The sequence below is a fragment of the Thalassophryne amazonica genome, chromosome 15 (genome assembly GCF_902500255.1).
Source record: "Thalassophryne amazonica chromosome 15, fThaAma1.1, whole genome shotgun sequence".
Lineage (NCBI taxonomy): Eukaryota > Metazoa > Chordata > Actinopteri > Batrachoidiformes > Batrachoididae > Thalassophryne > Thalassophryne amazonica.
In genome coordinates, this window is record NC_047117.1 from 81,911,580 (window position 1) to 81,937,707 (window position 26,128).

Below are 26,128 nucleotides of genomic sequence, written 5' to 3' on the forward strand. Positions count from 1 at the left end.
CCCAAGTCTACATATTGGTAGCCCAACTTCGATCCCTTTGATCTACCTGATATACAGAACTAAGTCCCATTTAGACCCAAATGCCTGTTTGTGTTGGTGCTCATCTCCAAATTCTATTGTGTGTAGCGACTGAAAGTATGTGACTCCCCCTAAATGGGATTCAGCATGATGTAGGTTACTTCCCCAGCCAAGAGCTTGGTGGACTGGGACAACGCAGATGAAGTGTCTTGTCTGAAGACATGGAGAAGGAGTATGACTGGGAATCAAAGCCAAGTCTGCATATTGGCAGCCCAACTCTGATCCCATTGAGCTACCTGATACACGGAACTAAGTCCCATTTAGACCCAAAGGCCTGTGTGTGCTGGTGCTCATCTCTGAAGTCTATAGTGTAAAGTGACTGAAAGTGTGTGACTCCCCCTAGACAGGATTCAGGATGATGTAGGTTACTTCCCATGCCAAGGGCTTGATGGATTGGCACAATATAGATGAAGCATCTTGTCCAAGGAAACAGGCAGGGACTGTGTCTAGGAATCAAACCAAGTTCTACATACTGTAATTTTAAAGACTGTGTTAATTTGCTGAAACAACCGGAGGGTCTGCGACAAGGTCAAACAGTTTGGACACCAATGGAGTCTCACAATCCCTCTCCCACACAACCGCGCACACAACACACTAAAGACGGCGTTATTAGACAGCAAATGTCTTGGTTGGAGGTATTAATTCCATCGCTAAATAAGTTTGTGGATTTGTATTGTTCCATATTTGATACAGGAATTCTTAAATTAAATGTATTTGCATGATCAGAAATCCCCCTGTAAGCCTTGGATAAGTGTTTGTGCATTAATCCACAGCATGTCAATGAGAATGGAATTATGTCAAACAAAACGTACTTCAGATGTAACTCCTGCATGATTTATATTCAAGTGAATCCTTTGCTATTTTTGACATATTCTGTGACAGATCTCTCTTTATTTATATATTAGTTTTCCTGCTGTAACAGTAAAATAAATGGCTTTGCCAACTTGGGGAACATATCTGTCTCCTAATCTCATTGGCCTGTGAGTTGTGCCTACAGTTAGTCCCTGTGTGAATCAAAGACCAGCTGAGTTGGACAGTTCCTGAACAGATTGGGTACCAGCGGGCCAAGGGTGTCGGGTCCAGAGTCAGGTAAGAAACCCAGGAGGAGGTACTCCCTGTCGGGTCGGAGGGCAGCCTAGAGAACGCTTTGATGAAAGAAGGCTGGTCTTAAAATAGTTCCAGCATGTTGGGCACCACACTGACCCGCCCTGTGTCTGGAGGTGAAGGATTTAGTTGTTTGTGTGACACGCTGTCAGTTCATTTACAAGAGGATGCCTTCTAGAGCTTGTATGCAGTATAGTAGCGCTGCTCAGTGTCCTCAGTGTTGTTCATGTGTGGCCGGTATTATCTCTCACAGGACAGATGGTTACTTTCCAAAGGAGGGGATGGACTAGATGTTTGCCTAGGTGGTTACTGTCTAGAACACAGGGCAGTTAGGGATCTACTAGTAGTACTGCAATACATTTTTCATCCCTGCTTGGCCCTAGTGGGTTGTTCCTGTCATAGCTACTCAAACAGCGGTGCTGGAAGTATGGGCAACTCCTTGCCAGCACCCCCTACTGGCAAGAAGCTGTAGTTGCAAGGGAAACAAGTTCACTGAACAAATTCATTAAAAAAAGTTTTATTTTCTTGTAATAGTAGCATAATAGTAGCTCCAACAGCAACCCATTTTTTTTTTTTATAAAATTGGATTTCATATTTTTTTTCATCACAAATGTTGCATTGCTGCACAGCATTTAATATGACATGATTAGGTGGCCAAGTGGTTAACGCTCTTGGTTTCAGTGCAGTAGGCTCCCGGTTCAACCCCCCCCCCCGCCACATTTCTCCATGTAATGTGGAGTTGCATCAGGAAGGGCATCCGGTGTAAAACTTGTGCCGATTCAACTTGCAGATCTACCTCAGATTTGCTGTGGCGACCCCAGTGCAAACAAAGGAGCAGCCGAAGGGTCTTACTTTTACTATATAACCTAGACTCAGTCTCAGCAACACCTACTCTGATGGACTTCCACCATCCCTGACTCAAATCCTTGTACTTGTAGCCACATCCTTTTATTATTAGTAATTAGTAAGTAGATTTTCACACAGGTTCACCACGGCAAATCCAAGGTGGATCTGCATGTTCATTTGGCACAAGTTTTACACTGGATGCCCTTCCTGATGCAACTCCACATTACATGGAGAAATGGCAGGGGTGGGGTTTTTCCGTACTGAAAATCGAGGGGTGGCCACCACTCCTACTTTTTATTATTAGCAATTATTTTCACTGGTCCTAGCATCCTGCCTCAGTCCTACCTTTACCTTTACATCCTTTAAACCAAGAGAAAAGGGTAAATGCTGTTTTTTTTTAATGAAGAATTCCAGCAAGTCAGCACCTGAAAATTAATGCTGAATTATTGCATTATTTGAATAAATTTCATGAATTATCTGTCGCTGTCCTCCATGTTTGTTTGTTTGTTTTTTACCAGGCTGGCTGCAAGGCGTGGACTGTGAATGATGACATCATTTAGGGAAATATGCAGAGCAGTGAGACATTAAAAAAATGTTCTCACAACAGCCACACCTCCAAAAACTAGATACAAATCAGATCTACAACCATGCATGCAAACGGCCCAAAAATCCACATGTATTTAATTAAAAAAACAAAAAGAAAAATCAAATCACTTCAGCTGGTAATGTGAACATAGCCTTTGTTACCTGTGCCAGCTGACGGAGGAAGAGGCGGAGCTGATGTGACCACTCCTCCCTGTCCGTGTACACAATACCTCAAACAGTCGAGGATGGATTTGTATGTCCGATTTTTCACAGCATTGACAAAATGTACTTTATGTTGAAATATATTACAAAAGGTTTCCTCATTTCTTTGATACAAACACAAGCAACTTTTATTGCTGGTAAAGTCTGTATTTTGGGAGAATTATATGGTATAGTATGTTTTTTGTGTGAGATTTGGCAGATGCACAAGGTTTGAAGTTCATGGTGCATTCAGTGGAAACTCAGAACTGCCAACTTATCACCCGGGAATTTATTTTTAATAAAGCTTTTATAAACCATCTCATTTTGGTAAACCATGTAAGAGCATTTTAACTGTAGATAACATTAATACTCACAATTGACAGAGCAGTTTGATAGTTTGGGACTTACACTCCGGCATGATTTATATGTTAATAAGTAAATAAATAAATAATGTCTTGTACATATTATTATTATTATTATTATTATTATTATTAATAATATTAAAAAAATAACAGCAGGCGTGGTTACCAAGGTTCCAGGTTCAAGACCACCCCTGCCCATTCTCCACATAATGTGGTGTTGCATCAGGAAAGGCATTTGGTGCAAAACTTGTGCCAAATCAACATTCAGCTCCACCTTAGATATCCTGTGGCACCCCCATTTAAAAAAAAAAGGGAGAAGCCAAAGGAATTTACTTATATTAATAAAAACATCTACGTATTTATACAGTTCTTTCCCAGGTGTCAAAGCACTAAAAAAATCCAGTAACAAAATAATAAATATCAGTAATAAAAGTGCACTACAACGATGCACAAAAATCCCAAATTAAAGAGCTTTTTTCTTGACAAAAAAAGAAAAAAAGGACTCGCATTTTTACTGCAGTATTTCCAAAGCTGTGGGCCAACATCCAACATATGCTAATTTGTCCATCTTGCTTATTTTTGGAATTTAAAAGTCCTTATGTTAAGTAACAGCACATGCTGTTGTGTGCACATGTGCTGCACTGAATTCCTGTCCATTAAACTCACCCCCAGGAAAACGCTCTGTTATAAAGTGAGTTGCACCATTTTTACAGAAAAAAAATCAACTTATACTGCGGAAAACAGCATCCACATCAGCCAGGGCCGCCACATCCAACTTCTTCACCTAATAAAGGTTTTTTTTTCCGAGATAAACTACCTGTTTTAAAACGGGCTTTCAGTGTGACCCATTGAAGGCACACCTGTGCAATAATCATGCTGTTTAATCAGCATCGTGATATGCCACACCACGGTGGATTATCTTGTCAAAATTGGTGAAATTGTCGCCAACATCGATTTTAACAAATTTGTGTACAAGTTTTGAGGGAAATAAACCTTTTGTGTGCACAGAAGAGGTTTTAGATCTTTCCTCCAACTCATAAAAAAATGGGAGCCAAAACAACGACATGTAGCTTAAGAACAGTGTTCGACATGCTTAATGGATGGTTGCAGTGCAATCACAGAAGGCGCAAGACAACACACAAGCTGTAAGCAGTGAACCACCACATTCAAATCAGCTAACATGCTTCATTCTGCAGCCACCCCGCTGCGGCCTCTCAGCCTCGGAGGCCTGCATCTGGTGTCAAGTCAGTTTTCCAGTACACGTTGGTCTCACCAAAGTGTGACCAGAAAGCCCAAAAGCAGACAATCGACACACAGAAACAAGACGATCAACTGAACGCCAGCTAAAGCAGGAATGGAGTGAGCGAAAGACAGAGAGAGAGAGAGAGAAAAGGCCATCAGAGGTCAGGGTGCTCACATTGTTGGAGCGCAGGGAGACGCGGCCTCCGCAGCGAGCGCAGAATTTGGTCTGGCAGTAGGAGCAAAGGTGGCCGCAGCCATCGGCAAACTTTGTCTTGCGGCAGATCCCACAGGTGGGCGTGTCATCCTTCTGCTGGGTCTGTTGACGTCGAGTCTCCGCCCCGATGCGACGCACTTCCTGTTTGTAGCTCTCAAACTGTTGGTGCAGTGTTCTGTAAAAACAGAATGTGGAGAAGAGAGGCTGACACGTTTGGGACATTTCACAACAAGCAAAATAACGAAATGGATGGTGTAAATCTCCACCGAGGCTAATCAAGCCCAGTGGGCGGGGCTATTATGGACTAAATGTGACACTGGAAACAGTTCCTTTTCTGAAGTATTTGGCTCATTGCGTGTTTTCGAGCACTTTGAAACTGTGAAGACTTTCAGAAGCAACTGGGTTTTTTTCCCAAATCAGCCAATGGGCCAGACGTCACTACCTATGTGTGGAGAGTCAGTCACTCAATCATGCAGCATTTCACCTTCAGCGAGATTACTTCAGTTGTACCTGCCCGGCTGTCACCAAACTTTGAAGTCAAAATGTTAAAGGTCAAAGTCAGTGGAAGTTATTTTATATCTAAAAAAACTGAGCACAATAACTTATTTTTTAACTGCTGCTAACTGCTTGTTTGTCACAAATTTTGGTATGTGTGTTAGGTATACTGAGTCCAATAAACCTATTTGGGGTCAAAAGTTAAGGTCTACTTTGTAAAAATCTTGTGAGAGAGAGAGAGAGAGTAGAAAATGTAAACCATAGGACACTATTTTGACAATCTATAGCGCACAATCTACTTAACAGTGAATAGGGCAAATGCATTTGGTGCACTAGCATGCTGCCAAATCTAAGTACAAACTTGGGCGCAGGGTTTAAATAATTTGGATTTAGTCATCTAATTAGTTATGGGTGTCTTTTTGATACAATATGAAGTAAATCACTTTGCCACTTGTCACTGCCTTTAAGATACAACTGCAGCAGTATCAGGCACATTACTACGAAGACAGTAATCTGAGAAGTGAGAGGTTTTCTGGCCTGCGCTGCCAGAGCTCCATGCACCCTCCACATAAGGTACAGCTGGCTCAGCTGGCCTTTAAGAGAAAGGTCACACACAAACACCTGAATGAATGGAAGGACAATGAAATGCCTGCAGCACCAGTAAAACTAAGATAAAAACTGTTCACTCTGACTCAACACATTGTTGATTCATTTGTTAATTGTCTGAATAATCAATCAATTAATCACGGGTGTAGTGCTGGTGAAAGCAGTTGGCATGCTCACCTCCCAGAGCCTACACTACCAGTCACAGTTTGGACAGACAGTACATATGTATGCCAAGGTTGATGAACATTAGAATTCATTAAAAATAAATAAACAATATAAATCAGAATTTTGACCTAATTGCCTTGACTTCAATGGCAATTTTGGGGTCAAACTTCATGCACACTCCAAGTTTTGCAGAAACTGGCCCAAGCACATCGGCTGAGTCGTGGAACCAACACACAAATGTTTCACAAATTACATCTCACAAATTACAGCATGATTCAAAAGAACAAACAGTATTACACAACTGCAGCAGTGACGTCAGAACTGTGACCTCTCACCCCAAGAAGCTATCTATACCGCCAGTGGAAAACCAGGGGCTGAGTCGAGCCCTGGCGCCTTGGGAACAGCTGCCAGAAACAGAAAGTGCACAGACTGTTGTCATGGCAACGAGGTGGCGTCAGGCGCCGGTTGTCAGCGGGAGTCAACACGCCAGCTGTTCTTGAAACCACGGCTTCATCAGTCTTTGCACAGTTTGACAGATTTGGTTAAATCTGCACAACTGGTTTAAATATAAAAATAAATCAGTGCTCTCAGAATAAATCAGGAAGTGAGGCTGCAGCAGCGAAAAGCGTCTCATCCTCTTTGACTGAAAGTCTCCAGACTGACCTAGATTAACGTCAAATGTCATGTCTGGATATTTTCCTGCCTGCGGGAAATAATGAATCAAAATTTGACAAGTGAAAGACATACCGTTATGCTCAAACATTTACATATTCTTGCAGAATTTTGGGGGGGGGGGGGGGGGGGTTGGCCATTTTTCAGAGAATATTAATGATAACACAAAAAAGTTTGTCACTCATGATAAGTGGCTGGGTGAAACTATTTATTGTCAAACAACTGTGTTTACTCTTTTTAAATTATAGCAGCTTGGAGTCTTTTGTGGCAGTTGTGGATGAGGCTCTCTGATGGTAAAGCTGCCACTCAATATGTCTTGGACTTTATCTATAAAGCAAGAAAATGGTAAATGACTGCATTTATATAGCACTTTTCCATCTGCATCAGACGCTCAAAGCGCTTTACAACTATGCCTCACATTCACCTCAATGTCAGGGTGCTCCCAAACAAGGCGCTCACTACACACTGGGAGCAATAGGGGATTTAAGACCTTGCCCAAGGGCCTTTAGTGATTTTCCAGTCAGGCGGGGATTTGAACCCATGATCTTCTGGACTCAAGCTCAACACCTTAACCACTAGACCATCACCTCCCCTAAAGACCAAGAAGCATCTGTGTGTGTGTGTGTGTGTGTATGTGGCTCGCATATCACTCTATTTGTCAGATCGGCCTCAGCTTTCAGATATGGCTTGCGCATAGCACGATGATGTGCATTCTCTATTGTGAAAATTTCGGGAATTAATTTTCAAAACCTTTATTTTGAAACCTTTATTTTGATTAACACTGTAACATTCATACTTCCAAGATAGCATGGTTCACTGATGTTACTGGTAGCAAAGTTAAACATCAGATAGTTCATGTTGCTCGCACCATTTCACAATAAAACGTTTGATGCCAGCATCCCAGCAAATACTTTTACTGTGAAACGCATGCTGTCAGTGTTCCTAACTAAGTTTAACTTGGCAACACTGAGGAGTCATTAGCTAAAATATGTTTCTTTCTAACACCAACAAATTTCCCACTATTTGTACAGTGTTTCAGTAATTATATAAGCTGAATAAGATCTATATCATACGCCAAATTTATGTCATACGTGTGCACCTACCTGATGCCTCAAAAAGCATATAAACGAGTCCCATAAACAGCATATACGTGGCAAGTCACTGTATTAGCATTTCTACCAAAGTAGGAACATTCTCAGAAAGGAACAATCTCTTGAGGTTGTCCTCGAGAGTCTTCAAGATGACACCGGCACCCCTCAGTTCTCCCACAGCTCCATGTGATGATCCAAAGCAAATGCTAAATTTAACAAAGACTAAAAATGTGTTCTATTGGTCCCATTGGGTCAGGTATCGCAGCATGCACTCGTACAGTGCATCACAACATCTACCACACCACAGAATCACCTGGGACCCAGATGACAACCATCTAGACAACTGGTCCATCCTGGATTTCTTGATTTCTTGAAAGTAGTCATCAGTCTTATCTTGCTGCTGGGGTCCTCGACACCATCGAATCTGGGTGCTGGATCATCGTGCCCAATGAAGTGCAGCCCATTTCCAAAATATCCTGGCTGACACGCCTTCACAAAATATCCAAGAAAAAGTCCTGCAACAATAAATATCTCTGTGGAGCTTTACACATCATACATCCCGTTGCTACTGTTGGGATTCGAACCCTTGCTGTCTTCAAGGTGAGTGTTGGATTTGACTTTGGGGAATGTTGTAAGTATTTCTTTCCGGATTATTCACCTTAAATGTTACCTCCCTGCTTCCTTCAAGATTTAAATAAGGAGTAATGTCTTACATTTCTTCTAATGCAGGAAGTATGATCAATTTCAATCAATCGAGACGTTTGTACACACGTTTTTAGGTAAAAACAAAACACTTTTCCCTCTATCCATTTTTTCTTCTTAGCTAATTATAGATGTGAACATTCAGCATTAAGTAGAGTTATCGCCACCTACTGACCTGGAGAGGAGATAAGCTCAGCACTTGCATTCAAACCATAAACTGTATGATGCAAACATACCTTTCTTCTTCTTCTTCGTTTCCACATCCCAGCCCAGCTGGTGGTGATAATGTACCAATAAGCTGGTTTATCAGCAGTTAATAATCAGAAAAAAGAAAATAAGTCCTTTATCACTGTTTTATAATTTCATTTAGAACCATAGTCTAAAATACATTAGTCATCAAATTGACTCTTCAGTGGTCTTGGACTGTAAAAAAAAAGAAAAAAGGTTGGTGAGAACCCTGTTCTGAAAATGATGCAAATCCAATTTGTCAGAACTTGATCCCAGTCCTGTGGAGCTTGAATGAGGTCAGCCACGGTTACAGCGGCTAAATTTAAAGAAAGTTGCAAATAATGAACAGCAGCTTTTGCTGAAGAAGATTTTAAAATGTTTCCTCACTCTTGATTAGTTGACCACAACTGACTTAGAGAGGGAAATGAAAGAGAGTTGGAAACCCTGCGAGGCTGGTGATCTCCACGAGCAGGGTCGAGAGGTCATCTCCTAACGTGTTCGTCTCACCAACATATGAGTACAAGTACACACACAATGATGCACCAACACATATATATGTCCACAAACTCTCCTCTGCCTGCCTTTCTCTGTCGTCTTGTCTTCATCACTCCATCCTCTGCCTCCGCTCTCTTCGCCAGTCGTCAGCGTGAGTTGTTAATTAGCATCATGATGAATACATTGCCCAGGGACGGGGTGAGAGCTGTGTGTTTGTGTACGGCCGTACTATTTCTGTCTCATCAGCTGATTCCTGGTGATGCCTCACAGGAGACTGTTTCGCCGTTAGAGGACAGACCCGTTCAGGAAGAAGCAAACTGTATGATCTGGGCCTCGGCTATGGGCAGTGAAAGTGCAGAGCACTGTGCAACGTCTGGGAGTGCACAGGGTAAAGGTTAACTGACCGTTATTCTTTTCATACAAGCCACAGTTTTCAGTAGTGTGGAGACTTTAGTTGAAAAAGTGGACAGAGCAGCCGAACCGGTTGTCCCAGAGCTCCATGAAGGAAGCTGTGAAGGTGCTGAAAGGAAAAAAACGCTTGACTTGGAGGATGACAGACATGTTGGCACATGCTGATAGGAAGCAAAGGAGAAAGAAGAAAACTGAGAACAGGCAGCAAAAATGTAGATGAGTCGTTGGATTCATCTATCCTGACTTGTAAGCAATAACTCAAAAATAATAAATGTTGTCATGCTGTAACTCACCAGGTTAAAAGAGAACATAATGAGGATGAACAGATTTGACAGCGGTTAACTTTGATGCACCATATCAATCAAAAACATCAACTTTATTTTGCCAATGTAATAATCCATAGACATGTCTGCCACCTGCTGGATGATTAGTGAAGACATCAGCATAATGAACACCATGTTGGCAAATACACAAAGAATATACAACAAACGGGGCAAATAAAACTGCACTAAACTGGAAACACTGCAAAACCTGTAGTGGTTCTCAACTCAGGCCTCAAGTACCATCTAACCTATAGATTTTCCATCACACCCTACTGATTAGCCAGTTCAGGTGTGCTCAGCCAATCAAGTACTAACAATCAAATGACAGGGCAAACCAGCAGTGGTACAGTGGGGCAAAAAAGTATTTAGTCAGTCCCTGATTGTGCAAGTTCTCCGACTTAGAAAGATGAGAGAGGTCTATAGTAGAGAAGCTTGAATCTCTACTATGGAAACCACCTGGACAACTGAGAGCCTACACAGAAACATTGCGACCAACTGTGGGCATGATGCCCTGGCACTGGTACGTAAGCTGGAAAGGACTGCTAAAAAGATAGCTAACTTTAGAAACCACTTAAGATTTAACCTAAGATGCAAACAATCTCTACTATGGAAACCACCTGGACAACTGAGAGCCTACACAGAAACATGAGAGAGGTCTGTAATTTTCATCATAGGTACACTTCAACTATAAGAGACAAAATGAGAAAAAAATTTTCCAGGAAATCACATTGTAGGATTTTTAAAGAATTTATTTGTAAATTATGGTGGAAAATAAGCATTTGGTCAATAATAAAAGTTCAACTCAATACTCTTTGTTGGCAGTGACAGAGGTCAAACGTTTCCTGTAAGTCTTCAGCAGGTTTGCACACACTGTAGCTGGTATTTTGGCCCATTCCTCCATGCAGATCTCCTCTAGAGCAGTGATGTTTTGGGGCTGTCGCTGGGCAACATGGACTTTCAACTCCCTCCACAAATCTTCTATGGGGATGAGGTCTGGAGACTGGCTTGGCCACTCCAGGACCTTGAAATGCTTTTTACGTGCTACTCCTTTGTTGCCTGAGCGGTGTGTTTGGGATCACTGTCATGCTGGAAGATCCAGCCACGTTGCATCTTCAATGCTCTCACTGATGGGAGGAGGTTTTGGCTTAAAATCTCATGATACATGGCCACGTTCATTCTTCCCCTAACATGGATCAGTCGTCCTGTCCCCTTTGCAGAAAAACAGCCCCAAAGCATGATGTTTCCACCCCCATGCTTCACAGTAGGTATGGTGTTCTTGGGATGCAACTCAGCATTCTTCTTCCTCCAAACACGACTAGTTGAGTTTTTACTAAAAAGTTCTATTTTGGTTTCATCGGACCACATGATATTCTCCCAATCCTCTTCTGGATCATCCATATGCTGTCTGGCAAACTTCAGACAGGCCTGGATATGTACTGGCTTAAGCAGGGGGACACGCCTGGCACTGCAGGATTTGAGTCCCTCTCTGCATAGTGTGTAGCCTTTGCTACTTTGGTCCCAGCTCTCTGCACGTCATTCATCAGGTCCCTCTGTGTAGTTCTGGGATTTTTGTTCACCGTTCTCATGATCATTTTGGTCCCACATGATGACATCTTGCGTGGAGCCCCAGATCGAGGAAAATTATCAATGGTCTTGTATGTCTTCCATTTTCTTACAGTTGCTCCCAGTTGATTTATTCCCACCAACCTGCTTGGCTATTGTAGACTCACTCTTCCCAGCCTGGTGCACATCTACAATTTTCTTCCTGGTGTCCTCTGACAGCTCTTTGGTCTTGGCCATGGTTGAGTTTAGAGTCTGACTGTTTGAGGCTGTGGACAGGTGTCTTTTATACAGATAACGATTTCCAACAGATGCCATTAATACAGGTAACAGGTTGAGGACAGAAGAGCTTCTTAAAGAAGAAGTTACAGGTCTGTGAGAGCCAGAAATCTTGCTTGTTTGTGGGTGACCAAATACTTAATTTCCACCATGGTTTACAATTAAATTCTTTAAAAATCCTATAATTTTTTTTTTCTCATTTTGTCTCTCATAGTTGAAGTGTACCTATGTTAAAAATTACAGACATCTCTCATCCTTCGAAGTAGGAGAACTTACACAATCAGGGACTGACTAAATACTTTTTTACCCCACTGTACTTGAGGAACAGGTTTGAGAACCACGGTAAATATAATGAATGAACCCTCCCTGGTGTTACTTATGTCTTTTCTGCGGGCCTGTAGTGGAGGACTTAGCTGATATATGTACAGTATGCAGATCATTCAGGAGAGGATAACTCAACTGTTCTAGACTAATATGAACCCAGTGAACAACTTGAGATATGTGTTAAAATCTCTACCGGGCCGAAGAGCCAAAAATGACAACGTCCGAAATACAGCTGGAATTTTCTAAACTGCAGCAGCTACAGATTTTCCAAGGTATTCAATGTGTTCCAAATGACCCATATATGTTTTGGGGGGTCATAGAAAAGTGTGAAATTTCTATTTTGATTATTTTGATTGATGGTTAGAAGATCAACCGGGTTGGTTTTGGGTGTAACCATCTTGGCAGTTCCTGATTCCCAGCCAACCCATAAATGTGTAATGGGGTGGAGCGTGGGTAAGACCAGCATTACCTCAGCAAGATGAATGAAGCCCAAACACGCCCACCTCTTGCAATGTGACCAAGCTAGCTAAGGCTAACAGGCTGTATAACCTGATATTGGGTGATTACTTTACATATATTTTTGTAGACTGGGCGGTGGTTCTTATAACAGGTGGCTTGGGTGCAGGTATTTTAAACTATAACCTGCATATAACCACAATAAGTGCTACATTATCAGTGTAGCTGACGTGACTGAGCTATGGATAACTGCTAATTAGCGCTAACAGTGCTAGAGTATAAATTTAATCACATTAAAATTCCACGCAATGAAAATAATAGCACACAGACTTGTAAGATGTCTGTTAGTACAATTAACCACCCTGCACGCCGTATTACTTCATATATTTGCAATATAATGCTCAGAAAGGCCTAACATTGTCGTATGCAAAGCTAGCCACTTCTGCAAGTGGCTGGTCAACAGTAGAGTCCCCTAATTGAGAGAGAAGCATCAACGCAGAACACGGTGCCATTTTGGGTCCAAATGTGCTGAACTACTGAATGAACCTTTTATGTTTTCGGCATTTTTTAAAATAATTCAACTGCATACGGCAACACATCCAGGTACAGGTGCTATCAAAATAAATATAAACATATTTAAGATATGAAATTTACATAAATTTACAATGTATGATGATTTATTTAATGAATTTAAACCCTGATTTATGCTTCTGTAACTCTGTAACTCCGTGATGTGCAATGACATGCGTGATAGTTTTAAAGTTCTCCGTCACTGGATTATGCTTTATTCTGGATTAATTTGACCCTCACCAAGCTTTTCTTTCTACAATAATCACCTCCAATTCAAAGGTAAGCTGTACAATTTAATATTTTTCCGACTTTGTGTTGTAAAGTTGCGAACTTTTCTGATCCATTTGTAATCAGCGTGTGCACTGCAAAAACTATTAAAATATGATGGCAGACAGGAATGAAAGCAGAAAAGTGTCAAATCACAGTCTTTTGCTGTGTCTGATTTAACAGGTGCACGTCCAGACTGCGGGTCCAAGTCTGAACACGGTATGAAAAAAAATAAACGGTCAGGCTTTTAATGACAGAAATGATTCCGGTCCCACTTTACTCAAATCTACGAGTGTTAGTGCTGAACTTTAATTTGTACGTCTGTTACTCTGCAGGTCCAGACTACTCAGGGTTTTAAATGAAAATACATTGTGATCGGACGGGACATTTTATCCAATGTGAGCGAAAATCCCTTATACAAAATCCATTATATATGGTGTTTATACTTGGAAAATAATACAAAAACTATGGGACTTTTTTAGTTCGGTGACTGCAAATGTCCGGTTTAGGTGAATTTTACTGTACATGGGGAATGAACAATAAATTTAATTCGCAGAGCTTTGACGATGATGCTGGCTTCCATCCCACATGGGTGACTTTATTTTCCCAAATATTTCTTCTGTTTGGATCTGAAGGGAATCTGTACATCTTAAGCCCTTGTTCTGTCTATTTGTGCATCCAACTGCACAACACCCCAGCATTTTCAGTGAATAAATAAATAAAATAGCTGGATTTACATGCAGACAGATTAACAGCGAACACTATTTTAAATGTTCTCCTGAATGGTAAAATTTCTAAAGAACAGATGGCCTTGAAATACTGATGGCAGTGATGGTTGAGCCCGACAGTGGCGTCATAGATCACATGGGGGCTTTCTCAGGCATGAGCAAAGCATTTTGGGTAGCACATGGTGGCAGCCAATAAGTGTAGAGAGCTACAGTGACATTACTAGCTGATCTCTCTCTGGCTCCAAACATGGTAGAAAACGTTTTGAAACCAGTGCATTTCTGTGTAAATCTAAGATGTTTCTCATATATTATGTAATGCTACCACAAAATAAACACATCTAAAATGAAAAACGCTGTTTCTGTACCCTAGTAACACCTCCTGAGTGATTTACAAGATATTTCACTAAGGTCAGCGTCACGAGTTGCCTCAAGGTAACTTCCGGTCTTTTCAAAAGCTCATGCATGCGCACACACATGTCCCCCTGCAGGCAGCATAAAAAAAGAGAAAATATTCATTGTGGACCCCCCAGATAAATATGAATTCCTCATTAAAATGAGTTGTAATTTTACAAGTTGTTTCTAAAATAACCCGACATTATAATGCTCAGATTTCAGGAGAAACTAAATTTTGTCAGTTTAGTGAAATGTGGGAATCCCCTCTATCTTGAATATGAATATTCTTAATTCATAAATGGGAATATTCTTAATTCATAATTGGGATTTGGTTGTTCAAGTGGAACTGTTAAAAGTGTTTTTCACTGCTAAACCACAACACTCCAGGCTTATCAAGCCAGGACAAATTGCCCGACTGTTTTCTCCTCCAGAGGAATGTCCTTGGCCTTGGTGAGGTTATTCGGCTCCTTTCTTATCTCAACCCACAAAGACAATAAACTGACAGACTTACGCATGGACAGAGATGAAGCATGCTGCATTTTTTCCCTATACCTCCCTTCCTGCCCCATCACACACCTCATCCCAGCCACTGCTCACACCACCCCTTTCCCCTCCAGGGGCTGCGCGGTTTTTAGCTGCAGCAGGACCCCGTTCCTCCCAAGCTAGCGGTGGCGCGACTCCAGTTGCAGCAGCCTTCACCCACTTTGCCTCAATTCGGATGATGGACTGCTTCAAGTTTAGTGCACATAAACAATGTCAAATGTATGTGTTGTCTTTAATTTTGATGTGTGCCATTATTATGGTAAACAAGTAATAACTGTGGATTAATTGCTGTATTCTGAGGTAATTGGAGTGTAAACGTAATTGCCCTTTTTTGGGATCAATAAAGTTGTCTGAAGTCTGAAGTCTAGCTTTTAATGTGGTGTCTTATTTGATGGAGTAAATAATCTTGGTAGCTTTGTTTTGGATTATTTTGGTCTCTTCAGTAACTTAAAATGTTTCCTCAGGTTCTCTTGGTTTTGCATAAAATGTTGTGTGAGCAGACAAATGTGAACATATGACAGGCGAAAAGAAGGTGGAGGGTAAAACGGAGAAAAGCCGAACAAAGAAACAGAACCAAGACGGGAAGAAGCGTGGGCTGGAGATCAGTGGAGGAGCTGATGCATCTGGAGCCACTCTATAAATACCACCTGACAAGAAGAATGGATGGTGGAAGGAGGACAAGAGGGAGAACCACAACAGAAGGGAGAAATATAGAGACGATGGAGAATGCAAATAAACAGTTTATAAAACATACAAAGACAAGGCTTGAAAGAGACACATTCCTAGTGGTGAATATTATGTCTGATAATGATGGAAATTAGGCAGAAACAAGGACAACAAGGAGAAGAACAACAGATTGGTGGGAAACCAAACGCAAACATACTCTGTGTCTCAGCCTGCAAAGTAATCCGTGACGATTTGTGCATATTTGGCTATGCGCTGTCAAAGTGCAGTGATGTCATAAAGTAAGCACAAAGTATACACAGATGGCTGGTGTGTTAGTGGTGGACAGCAATTCCCCAAGCAGTCTGGTGAAATGTTCATTGTTTGATCGAGTTTGATTACTGGCTTGAAAATGTTCCAAGATTCTTTCTTCTAGGGACAGAACAGTGGGCTTTTGATCATAGGATCCCAGTTCAATTCCCCATTAGACAAGCAACTCATGTAGGTCCCTGTTACGTGCTGGGCCGTGTTTTCTTGCCATTTTTTTTTTTCCTTCCTGTTTATTTTTCAGGCTATAAATGTTCGTTGTTGTATCTTTTTTGGACTATTATAATTTGTGGGAGGTTTTTTTTTTCATTTTGTGGACCGCCCCCTCTGTCAGCCTATACGAGGTCTGTCCATAAAGTATAGGTCCTTTTAATTTTTTTCAAAAACTAAATGGATTTCATTCATATGTTTTAACGTCAGACATGCTTGAACCCTCGTGCGCATGCGTGAGTTTTTCCACGCCTGTCGGTGACGTCATTCGCCTGTGAGCACTCCTTGTGGGAGGAGTCGTCCAGCCCCTCGTCGGAATTCCTTTGTCTGAGAAGTTGCTGAGAGACTGGCGCTTTGTTTGATCAAAATTTTTTCTAAACCTGTGAGACACATCGAAGTGGACACGGTTCGAAAAATTAAGCTGGTTTTCAGTGAAAATTTTAACGGCTGATGAGAGATTTTGAGGTGATACTGTCGCTTTAAGGACTTCCCACGGAGAGAGACGTCGTGCAGCGCTCTCAGGCGCCATCATCAGCTTGTTTCAAGCTGAAAACCTCCACATTTCAGGCTCTATTGATCCAGGACGTCGTGAGAGAACAGAGAAGTTTCAGAAGAAGTCGGTTTCAGCATTTTATCCGGATATTCCACTGTTAAAGGAGATTTTTTTAATGAAAGACGTGCGGGCGGATTGCAGCGTCGGCTCGCAGCCGCCGCGACGCTCCGCCACAGGAAAAACACCTCCGTTGGAAGCCTTAAGGACAAGTTGGAACATGTCCAGCTGTTAAACAATTTCTCATATACTCACTCCACTGAAAGCCATCAAAAGCCGCCTGGATTTTACAAATGGTTATCAACACGGAGGTGTTTTTCCTGTGCCGCCGCACTGCGCCGGCTGCGTCCCGACGCGCGGACCCGTCCGCACGTCTTTCATTAAAAAAAATCTCCTTTAACAGTGGAATATCTGGATAAAATGCTGAAACCGACTTCTTCTGAAACGTCTCTGTTCTCTCATGACGTCCTGGATCAATAGAGCCTGAAATGTGGAGGTTTTCAGCTTGAAACAGGCTGACGACGGCGCCTGGGAGCGCTGTGCGACGTCTCGCACCGTGGGAAGTCCTTAAAGCGACAGTATCACCTCAAAATCTCTCATCAGCCGTTAAAATTTTCACTGAAAACCAGCTTAATTTTTCGAACCGTGTCCACTTCGATGTGTCTCACAGGTTTAGAAAAAATTTTGATCAAACAAAGCGCCAGTCTCTCAGCAACTTCTCAGACAAAGGAATTCCGACGAGGGGCTGGACGACTCCTCCCACAAGGAGTGCTCACAGGCGAATGACGTCACCGACAGGCGTGGAAAAACTCACGCATGCGCACGAGGGTTCAAGCATGTCTGACGTAAAAACATATGAATGAAATCCATATAGTTTTTGAAAAAAATAAAAAGGACCTATACTTTATGGACAGACCTCGTAAATAGGCTTGTCTGGGGGTGTGGCTTTCTCTCTCTCTGTCTTTCACCTTCTCCGGCTCACTTTGTGGCGGGGTCTGGGTGTGGCTCGTCAGCACGCACAGCCGTCAGCTGTCAGGATGCAGACTGCAAACCTGAGCCTGTCCTCTGTGGGTAGTTTTTAGTAGTTTTACTTTTGGATTTTTGTCCTCTTTTGGGCCTGGTGGGACCAGCTGTCTTGTTTTCACTTTTCTTTTGATTGGGTCTAGGGGTTTTTGCTTTTTTTTGTTAGTCCGGTGTTTGCATCGTCTGGTTTGGCATTGTTTTGCTGAAATAAGCAGGGACGTCCCTGAAAAAGACGTTGCTTGGATGGCAGCATGTGTTGCTCCAAAACCTGGATGTACCTTTCAGCATTGATGGTGCCATCACAGATGTGTAAGTTGCCCATGTCATGCGCACTAACACACCCCCATACCATCACAGATGCTGGCTTTTGAACTTTGTGCTGGTAACAATCTGGATGGTACGTTTACTCTTTTGTCTGGAGGACACGACATCCATGATTTCTAAAAACAATTTGTGGACTCATCAGACCACAGCACACTTTTCCACTTTGTCCATTTCAAATGAGCTCAGGCCCGGAAAAGGCGGCGGAGTTTCTGGATGTTGCTGATGTATGGCTTTCGCTTTGCATGGTAGAGTTTTAACTTGCACTTGTAGATGTAGCGACAAACTGTGTTAACTGACAATCATTTTCTGAAGTGTTCCTGAGCCCACGCGGTGAGATCCTTTACACAATGATCTTGGATTTTAATGCAGTGTCACCTGAGGGATCAAAGGTCACGGGCATTCATTGTTAGTTTTCAGCCTTGCTGCTTACGTGTAGAAAGTTCTCCAGATTCTCTGAATCTTCTGATTATATTATGGACTGTACATGATGGAATCCCTAAATTCCTTGCAACTGAACGTTGAGAAACATTGTTCTTAAACTGTTGGACTATTGTTTCACGCAGTTGATCACAAAGTGGTGATCCCCATCTTTGCTTGTGAACGGCTGAGCCTTTTGGGGATGCTCCTTTTATACCCAATTAATGACATTCACCTGTTTCCAATTAGGTGTTCTTTGAGCATTCATCTACTTTCCCAGTCTTTTGTTGCCCCGTCCCAACTTTTTTGAAATGTGTTGCAGGCACCCATTTCAAAATGAGAAAATATTTGCACAAAAACAACAAAGTCTGCCAGTTTGAACATTAAATATCTTGTTTTTATGGTGTATTCAATTGAATATAGGTTGAAGAGGATTTTCAAATCATTGTATTCTTGTTTTTTTTGTTTTGTTTTGTTTTTTTTTTCATTTTAACAACGTCCCAACTTCATTGGAATTGGGGGTGTATTTAGGATAACAACTTTGTAGCAATTATACCAAAACTTTTGTGGTTACTCATAAACAGTTTTGGGGTAATGCATCCATTTCTAGTGTGCGCAGGTTCAGCATGAGTTGGTTGCTACAGTTGTCCTTTTAACAAGAAATTTGCCCAAGGTGTACCTGCCTCTTACCTAATGTGTGATGGATGGATGGATGGATGGATGGATGGATGGATGGATGGATGGATGGATGGATGGATGGATGGATGGATGGATGGATGGATGGATGGATGGATGGATGGATGGGGGTTTTTTTTGCTTGCATATCTGCCAAAGTGAACCTATCGACCACTTTGACAACAAGCAACAGTGACCTCCAATGGCCACCCACTCCAGTCACCCAGCGATAAGCAAACAAGGTTTAACAAGCAACTTGGCCGGTCTGTTTATCTTCATTCTATGCCTTGGTCATTGTGCATGTTAATAGATGCCAATATGAACCACAATAGGAGGTTCACTGGTCCCCACAGGTATCTATAGGTTCCCAAACGTTTCAGAGCTGTATATATATATATATATATATATATATATATATATATATATATATATATATATATATATATATATATATATATATATATATATATATATATATATATATATATATATACACGAGGTCTGTGAGAAAAGTATCCAACTGTATTATTTTTTTAAAAAACCATATGGATTTGAATCACGTGTGATTACATCAGCCAAGCTTGAACCCTCATGGGCATGCGGATTGGTGCGTCGGCTCGCAGCCGGCGCGGCGCGCCCGCCACAGGAAAAACACCTCCGTTAGAAGCCTTAAGGACAAGTTGGAACATGCCCTGCTGTTAAACAATTTCTCAGATACTCACTCAACTGAAAGCCACCAAAAGCCGCCTGGATTTTATAAATGGTTATCAACACGGAGGTGTTTTTCCTGTGGCGGGCGCACCGCGCTGGCTGCGAGCCGACGCGCCAATCTGTCCGCACATCTTTCATTAAAAAAATCTCCTTTAACAGTGGAATGTCCTGATAAACTGCTGATTCCGACCTCTTCTGAAAGTTCTCTGTTCTCTCACGACGTCCTGGGTCAAAAGAGGCTTAAATGTGGAGGTTTTCAGCTTGAAACAGGATGACGACGGTGCCTCGGAGCACTGCGCGACGTCCCACTCCGTAGGAAGTCCGTACAGCGATAGAAACAATCCAAAATCTCTCATCAGCCGTTAAAATTTTCACTGAAAACCAGCTGAATTTCTCGAATGGTGTCCACTCGGATGTGCCTCACAGTTTTTGAAAAAATTTTGATCAAGCACAGCGCCAGTCTCTCAGCAACTTCTCAGACAATGAAAATCCGACGAGGGGGCTGGACCACTCCTCCCACAAGGCGTGCTCACAGGCGAATGACGACACCGACAGGCATGAAAAAACTGACGCATGAGCACGAGGGTTCAAGCTTGGCTGATGTAATCACACGTGATTCAAATCCATATAGTTTTTTTAAAAAATAAAACTGTCGGTTTCTTTTCTAATAGACCTCGTATATATATATATATATATATATATATATATATATATATATATATATATATATATATATATATATATACAGTTCTCCCACTTAGAAATCATGGAGGGGTCTGAAATTTTCACCTTAGGTGCATGTCCACTGTGAGAGACATAATCTAAAAAAAAAAAAAAAAAAAAAAAAAAAATCCGGAAATGTGTGTGTTACTGCTGCAAATAAGTATTTGAACACCTGTGAAAATCAATGTTAATATTTGGTACAGTAGCCTTTGTTTGTAATTACAGAGGTCAAACATTTTCCTGTAGTTTTTCACCAGGTTTGCACACACTGCAGAAGGGATTTTGGTCCACTCCTCCATACAGATCTTCTCCAGATCTTACCACAAAGTGAACACAACAATCATAGAATATACTTTTACAGCACAAAACACTAAAAGTGTATGACTTGGACCAAAATAAAACAGAAGGTAGCTTGTTTGTTATGATAGATCACCGTTGTCAACGAGGTTTTATGTATCAGCAACATTATTTCAATAGCGCTTTGGAAAAAACCAAGGAAGGATTTTTAACATCATCAGGCCAGCGGAACACTGTGAAAAGTGTTGAGCACATAGAACATTTTGTTGTTTTAAATAACACTCCAGTGAATGCGTATGATTGCGTTAAAAAGTAGTTTTAACTCTATCAGAGTGTAAATGAACTCCTTCACCACTGATCAACGTTACTGAAAATTACAAGAGCTGATTTAACATAAAACTACCATAGAGGTGATTTATGACCGCTGTAGAGATGATATAAAGCTACAAAAAGATTTATTTGACACAACAAAAAAGCTGATATTATGCCCCCGTTCACACACAGACAGAATGAGGCCGATTGGCATCAGAATGACAATTCGACCCACATCCGAAAAGTGTGCAGTTGCAGTCCGAAAACGTTCTGACAGCAGTCTGCACAGCTGGTCAAAATTGGCCAGTGGCCCAGAGTGTGATACACATGTTCAAAACCCTCTGGTTGCCGTCGAGATGGGACACCTGTCCGACGGCAGTCCATGTGCAATCTGAGCACCATCTGACTGCAATTTACATATTCTGATGGCGGTAAAACAAGATCCGAAAATATTTGCGCACATACGAGGGAACCTCAAAATGGATCTGGCACAGCAAAGCCTGCCAGTATGACCTGTACGTTCCACGTATAATAATGTCCACCAAAATGTCCTCCCTCCCAGAGCATAAAGGAGGACTTTATATGAATGTGGCATGCTTCTTCATGATAATAATTCATAATTATTATCATGTACACTGAATGTGAACAGCAGCTATCAAACCAAAAGCACCGTACACTACTGTGCGCATGCTGCCGCAAATCTGAACAGGCTGTTATATCCACAATAGACCCCGATAAAGGTGATTTAACACCACTCTGATAGAGGTTTCACAAAACTACAATAAAGGTGATTTAACTTGATAATAGAAGTGACTTACGATAGAGGTGACTTATAACTACAATAGAAGTGACTTAACATGATGATGGAGGTGACTTAACACGACAACAGAAGTGACTTAACATGATGATAGAGGTTACTTAACACTACAATAGATGTGACTTAACATGATGATGGAGGTTACTTAACACTGCAACAGAAGTGGCTTAGCATGATGATGAAGGTTACTTAACACTACAACAGAAGTGACTTAACATGGTGATGGAGGTTACTTAACACTGTAACAGAAGTGGCTTAACATGATGATAGAGGTGACTTAACACTGCAACAGAAGTGACTTAACATGAGGATGGAGGTGACTTAACACTGCAATAGAAGTGACTTAATTATTACCCCATCCCCGTAGAGACGGTGCCTGCTCCCAGACTACCAATAACCAGCAAAAATCTATTTAAGCATAAAAATTCAAAAAGAAAAAATAATATAGCACCTTCAACTGCACCACAGACTAAAACAGTTAAATGTGGTCTATTAAACATTAGGTCTCTCTCTTCTAAGTCCCTGTTGGTAAATGATATAATAATTGATCAACATATTGATTTATTCTGCCTAACAGAAACCTGGTTACAGCAGGATGAATATGTTAGTTTAAATGAGTCAACACCCCCGAGTCACACTAACTGTCAGAATGCTCGTAGCATGGGCCGGGGCGGAGGATTAGCAGCAATCTTCCATTCCAGCTTATTAATTAATCAAAAACCCAGACAGATCTTTAATTCATTTGAAAGCTTGTCTCTTAGTCTTGTCCATCCAAATTGGAAGTCCCAAAAATCAGTTTTATTTGTTATTATCTATCGTCCACCTGGTCGTTACTGTGAGTTTCTCTGTGAATTTTCAGACCTTTTGTCTGACTTAGTGCTTAGCTCAGATAAGATAATTATAGTGGGCGATTTTAACATCCACACAGATGCTGAGAATGACAGCCTCAACACTGCATTTAATCTATTATTAGACTCTATTGGCTTTGCTCAAAAAGTAAATGAGTCCACCCACCACTTTAATCATATCTTAGATCTTGTTCTGACTTATGGTATGGAAATAGAAGACTTAACAGTATTCCCTGAAAACTCCCTTCTGTCTGATCATTTCTTAATAACATTTACATTTACTCTGATGGACTACCCAGCAGTGGGGAATAAGTTTCATTACACTAGAAGTCTTTCAGAAAGCGCTGTAACTAGGTTTAAGGATATGATTCCTTCTTTATGTTCTCTAATGCCATATACCAACACAGTGCAGAGTAGCTACCTAAACTCTGTAAGGGAGATAGAGTATCTCGTCAATAGTTTTACATCCTCATTGAAGACAACTTTGGATGCTGTAGCTCCTCTGAAAAAGAGAGCTTTAAATCAGAAGTGTCTGACTCCGTGGTATAACTCACAAACTCGTAGCTTAAAGCAGATAACCCGTAAGTTGGAGAGGAAATGGCGTCTCACTAATTTAGAAGATCTTCACTTAGCCTGGAAAAAGAGTCTGTTGCTCTATAAAAAAGCCCTCCGTAAAGCTAGGACATCTTTCTACTCATCACTAATTGAAGAAAATAAGAACCCCAGGTTTCTTTTCAGCACTGTAGCCAGGCTGACAAAGAGTCAGAGCTCTATTGAGCTGAGTATTCCATTAACTTTAACTAGTAATGACTTCATGACTTTCTTTGCTAACAAAATTTTAACTATTAAAGAAAAAATTACTCATAACCATCCCAAAGACGTATCGTTATCTTTGGCTGCTTTCAGTGATGCCGGTATTTGGTTAGACTCTTTCTCTCCGATTGTTCTGTCTGAGTTATTTTCATTAGTTACTTCATCCAAACCATCAACATGTTTATTAGACCCCATTCCTACCAGGCTGCTCAAGGAAGCCCTACCATTATTTAATGCTTCGATCTTAAATATGATCAATCTATCTTTGTTAGTTGGCTATGTACCACAGGCTTTTAAGGTGGCAGTAATTAAACCATTACTTAAAAAGCCATCACTTGACCCAGCTATCTTAGCTAATTATAGGCCAATCTCCAACCTTCCTTTTCTCTCAAAAATTCTTGAAAGGGTAGTTGTAAAACAGCTAACTGATCATCTGCAGAGGAATGGTCTATTTGAAGAGTTTCAGTCAGGTTTTAGAATTCATCATAGTACAGAAACAGCATTAGTGAAGGTTACAAATGATCTTCTTATGGCCTCGGACAGTGGACTCATCTCTGTGCTTGTTCTGTTAGACCTCAGTGCTGCTTTTGATACTGTTGACCATAAAATTTTATTACAGAGATTAGAGCATGCCATAGGTATTAAAGGCACTGCGCTGCGGTGGTTTGAATCATATTTGTCTAATAGATTACAATTTGTTCATGTAAATGGGGAATCTTCTTCACAGACTAAAGTTAATTATGGAGTTCCACAAGGTTCTGTGCTAGGACCAATTTTATTCACTTTATACATGCTTCCCTTAGGCAGTATTATTAGAAGGTATTGCTTAAATTTTCATTGTTATGCAGATGATACCCAGCTTTATCTATCCATGAAGCCAGAGGACACACACCAATTAGCTAAACTGCAGGATTGTCTTACAGACATAAAGACATGGATGACCTCTAATTTCCTGCTTTTAAACTCAGATAAAACTGAAGTTATTGTACTTGGCCCCACAAATCTTAGAAACATGGTGTCTAACCAGATCCTTACTCTGGATGGCATTACCCTGACCTCTAGTAATACTGTGAGAAATCTTGGAGTCATTTTTGATCAGGATATGTCATTCAAAGCGCATATTAAACAAATATGTAGGACTGCTTTTTTGCATTTACGCAATATCTTTAAAATCAGAAAGGTCTTGTCTCAGAGTGATGCTGAAAAACTAATTCATGCATTTATTTCCTCTAGGCTGGACTATTGTAATTCATTATTATCAGGTTGTCCTAAAAGTTCCCTAAAAAGCCTTCAGTTAATTCAAAATGCTGCAGCTAGAGTACTGACGGGGACTAGAAGGAGAGAGCATATCTCACCTATATTGGCCTCTCTTCATTGGCTTCCTGTTAATTCTAGAATAGAATTTAAAATTCTTCTTCTTACTTATAAGGTTTTGAATAATCAGGTCCCATCTTATCTTAGGGACCTCGTAGTACCATATCACCCCAATAGAGCACTTCGCTCTCAGACTGCAGGCTTACTTGTAGTTCCTAGGGTTTGTAAGAGTAGAATGGGAGGCAGAGCCTTCAGCTTTCAGGCTCCTCTCCTGTGGAACCAGCTCCCAATTCAGATCAGGGAGACAGACACCCTCTCTACTTTTAAGATTAGGCTTAAAACTTTCCTTTTTGCTAAAGCTTATAGTTAGGGCTGGATCAGGTGACCCTGAACCATCCCTTAGTTATGCTGCTATAGACGTAGACTGCTGGGGGGTTCCCATGATGCACTGTTTCTTTCTCTTTTTGCTCTGTATGCACCACTCTGCATTTAATCATTAGTGATCGATCTCTGCTCCCCTCCACAGCATGTCTTTTTCCTGGTTCTCTCCCTCAGCCCCAACCAGTCCCAGCAGAAGACTGCCCCTCCCTGAGCCTGGTTCTGCTGGAGGTTTCTTCCTGTTAAAAGGGAGTTTTTCCTTCCCACTGTAGCCAAGTGCTTGCTCACAGGGGGTCGTTTTGACCGTTGGGGTTTTACATAATTATTGTATGGCCTTGCCTTGCAGTGTGGGGCGCCTTGGGGCAACTGTTTGTTGTGATTTGGCGCTATATAAAAAAATTGATTGATTGATTGAATGACTTAACATAAGGATGGAGGTGACTTAACACAACAGTAGAAGTGACTTAACATGATGATGGAGGTGACTTAACACTGCAATAGAAGTGACTTAACATGAGGATGGAGGTGACTTAACAGAACAGTAGAAGTGACTTAACATGATGATAGAGGTTACTTAACACTACAATAGAACTGACTTAACATGATGATAGAGGTGACTTATAACTACAATAGAAGTGACTTAACATGATGATAGAGGTTACTTAACATGACAATAGAAGTGACTTAATATGATGATAGAGGTGACTTGTAACTACAATAGAAGTGACTTAACATGATGATAGAGGTTACTTAACACTACAACAGAAGTGACTTAACATGATGATG

General features: G+C 41.2%; 1 protein-coding gene across 41 annotated transcripts in view; it reads right to left on the bottom strand.

Moving 5' to 3' along the window:
• rims1b (regulating synaptic membrane exocytosis 1b) overlaps positions 1 to 26,128 on the bottom strand; it is a 175,356-nt gene that overhangs the window by 116,457 nt on the left and 32,771 nt on the right. For all 41 annotated transcript variants that reach the window (XM_034188988.1, XM_034188986.1, XM_034189026.1 and 38 more), the window contains exon 2: positions 4,594 to 4,807. In XM_034188988.1, the coding sequence (XP_034044879.1) occupies positions 4,594 to 4,807 (214 nt within the window). The remainder of the gene's footprint in view (positions 1 to 4,593; positions 4,808 to 26,128) is intronic.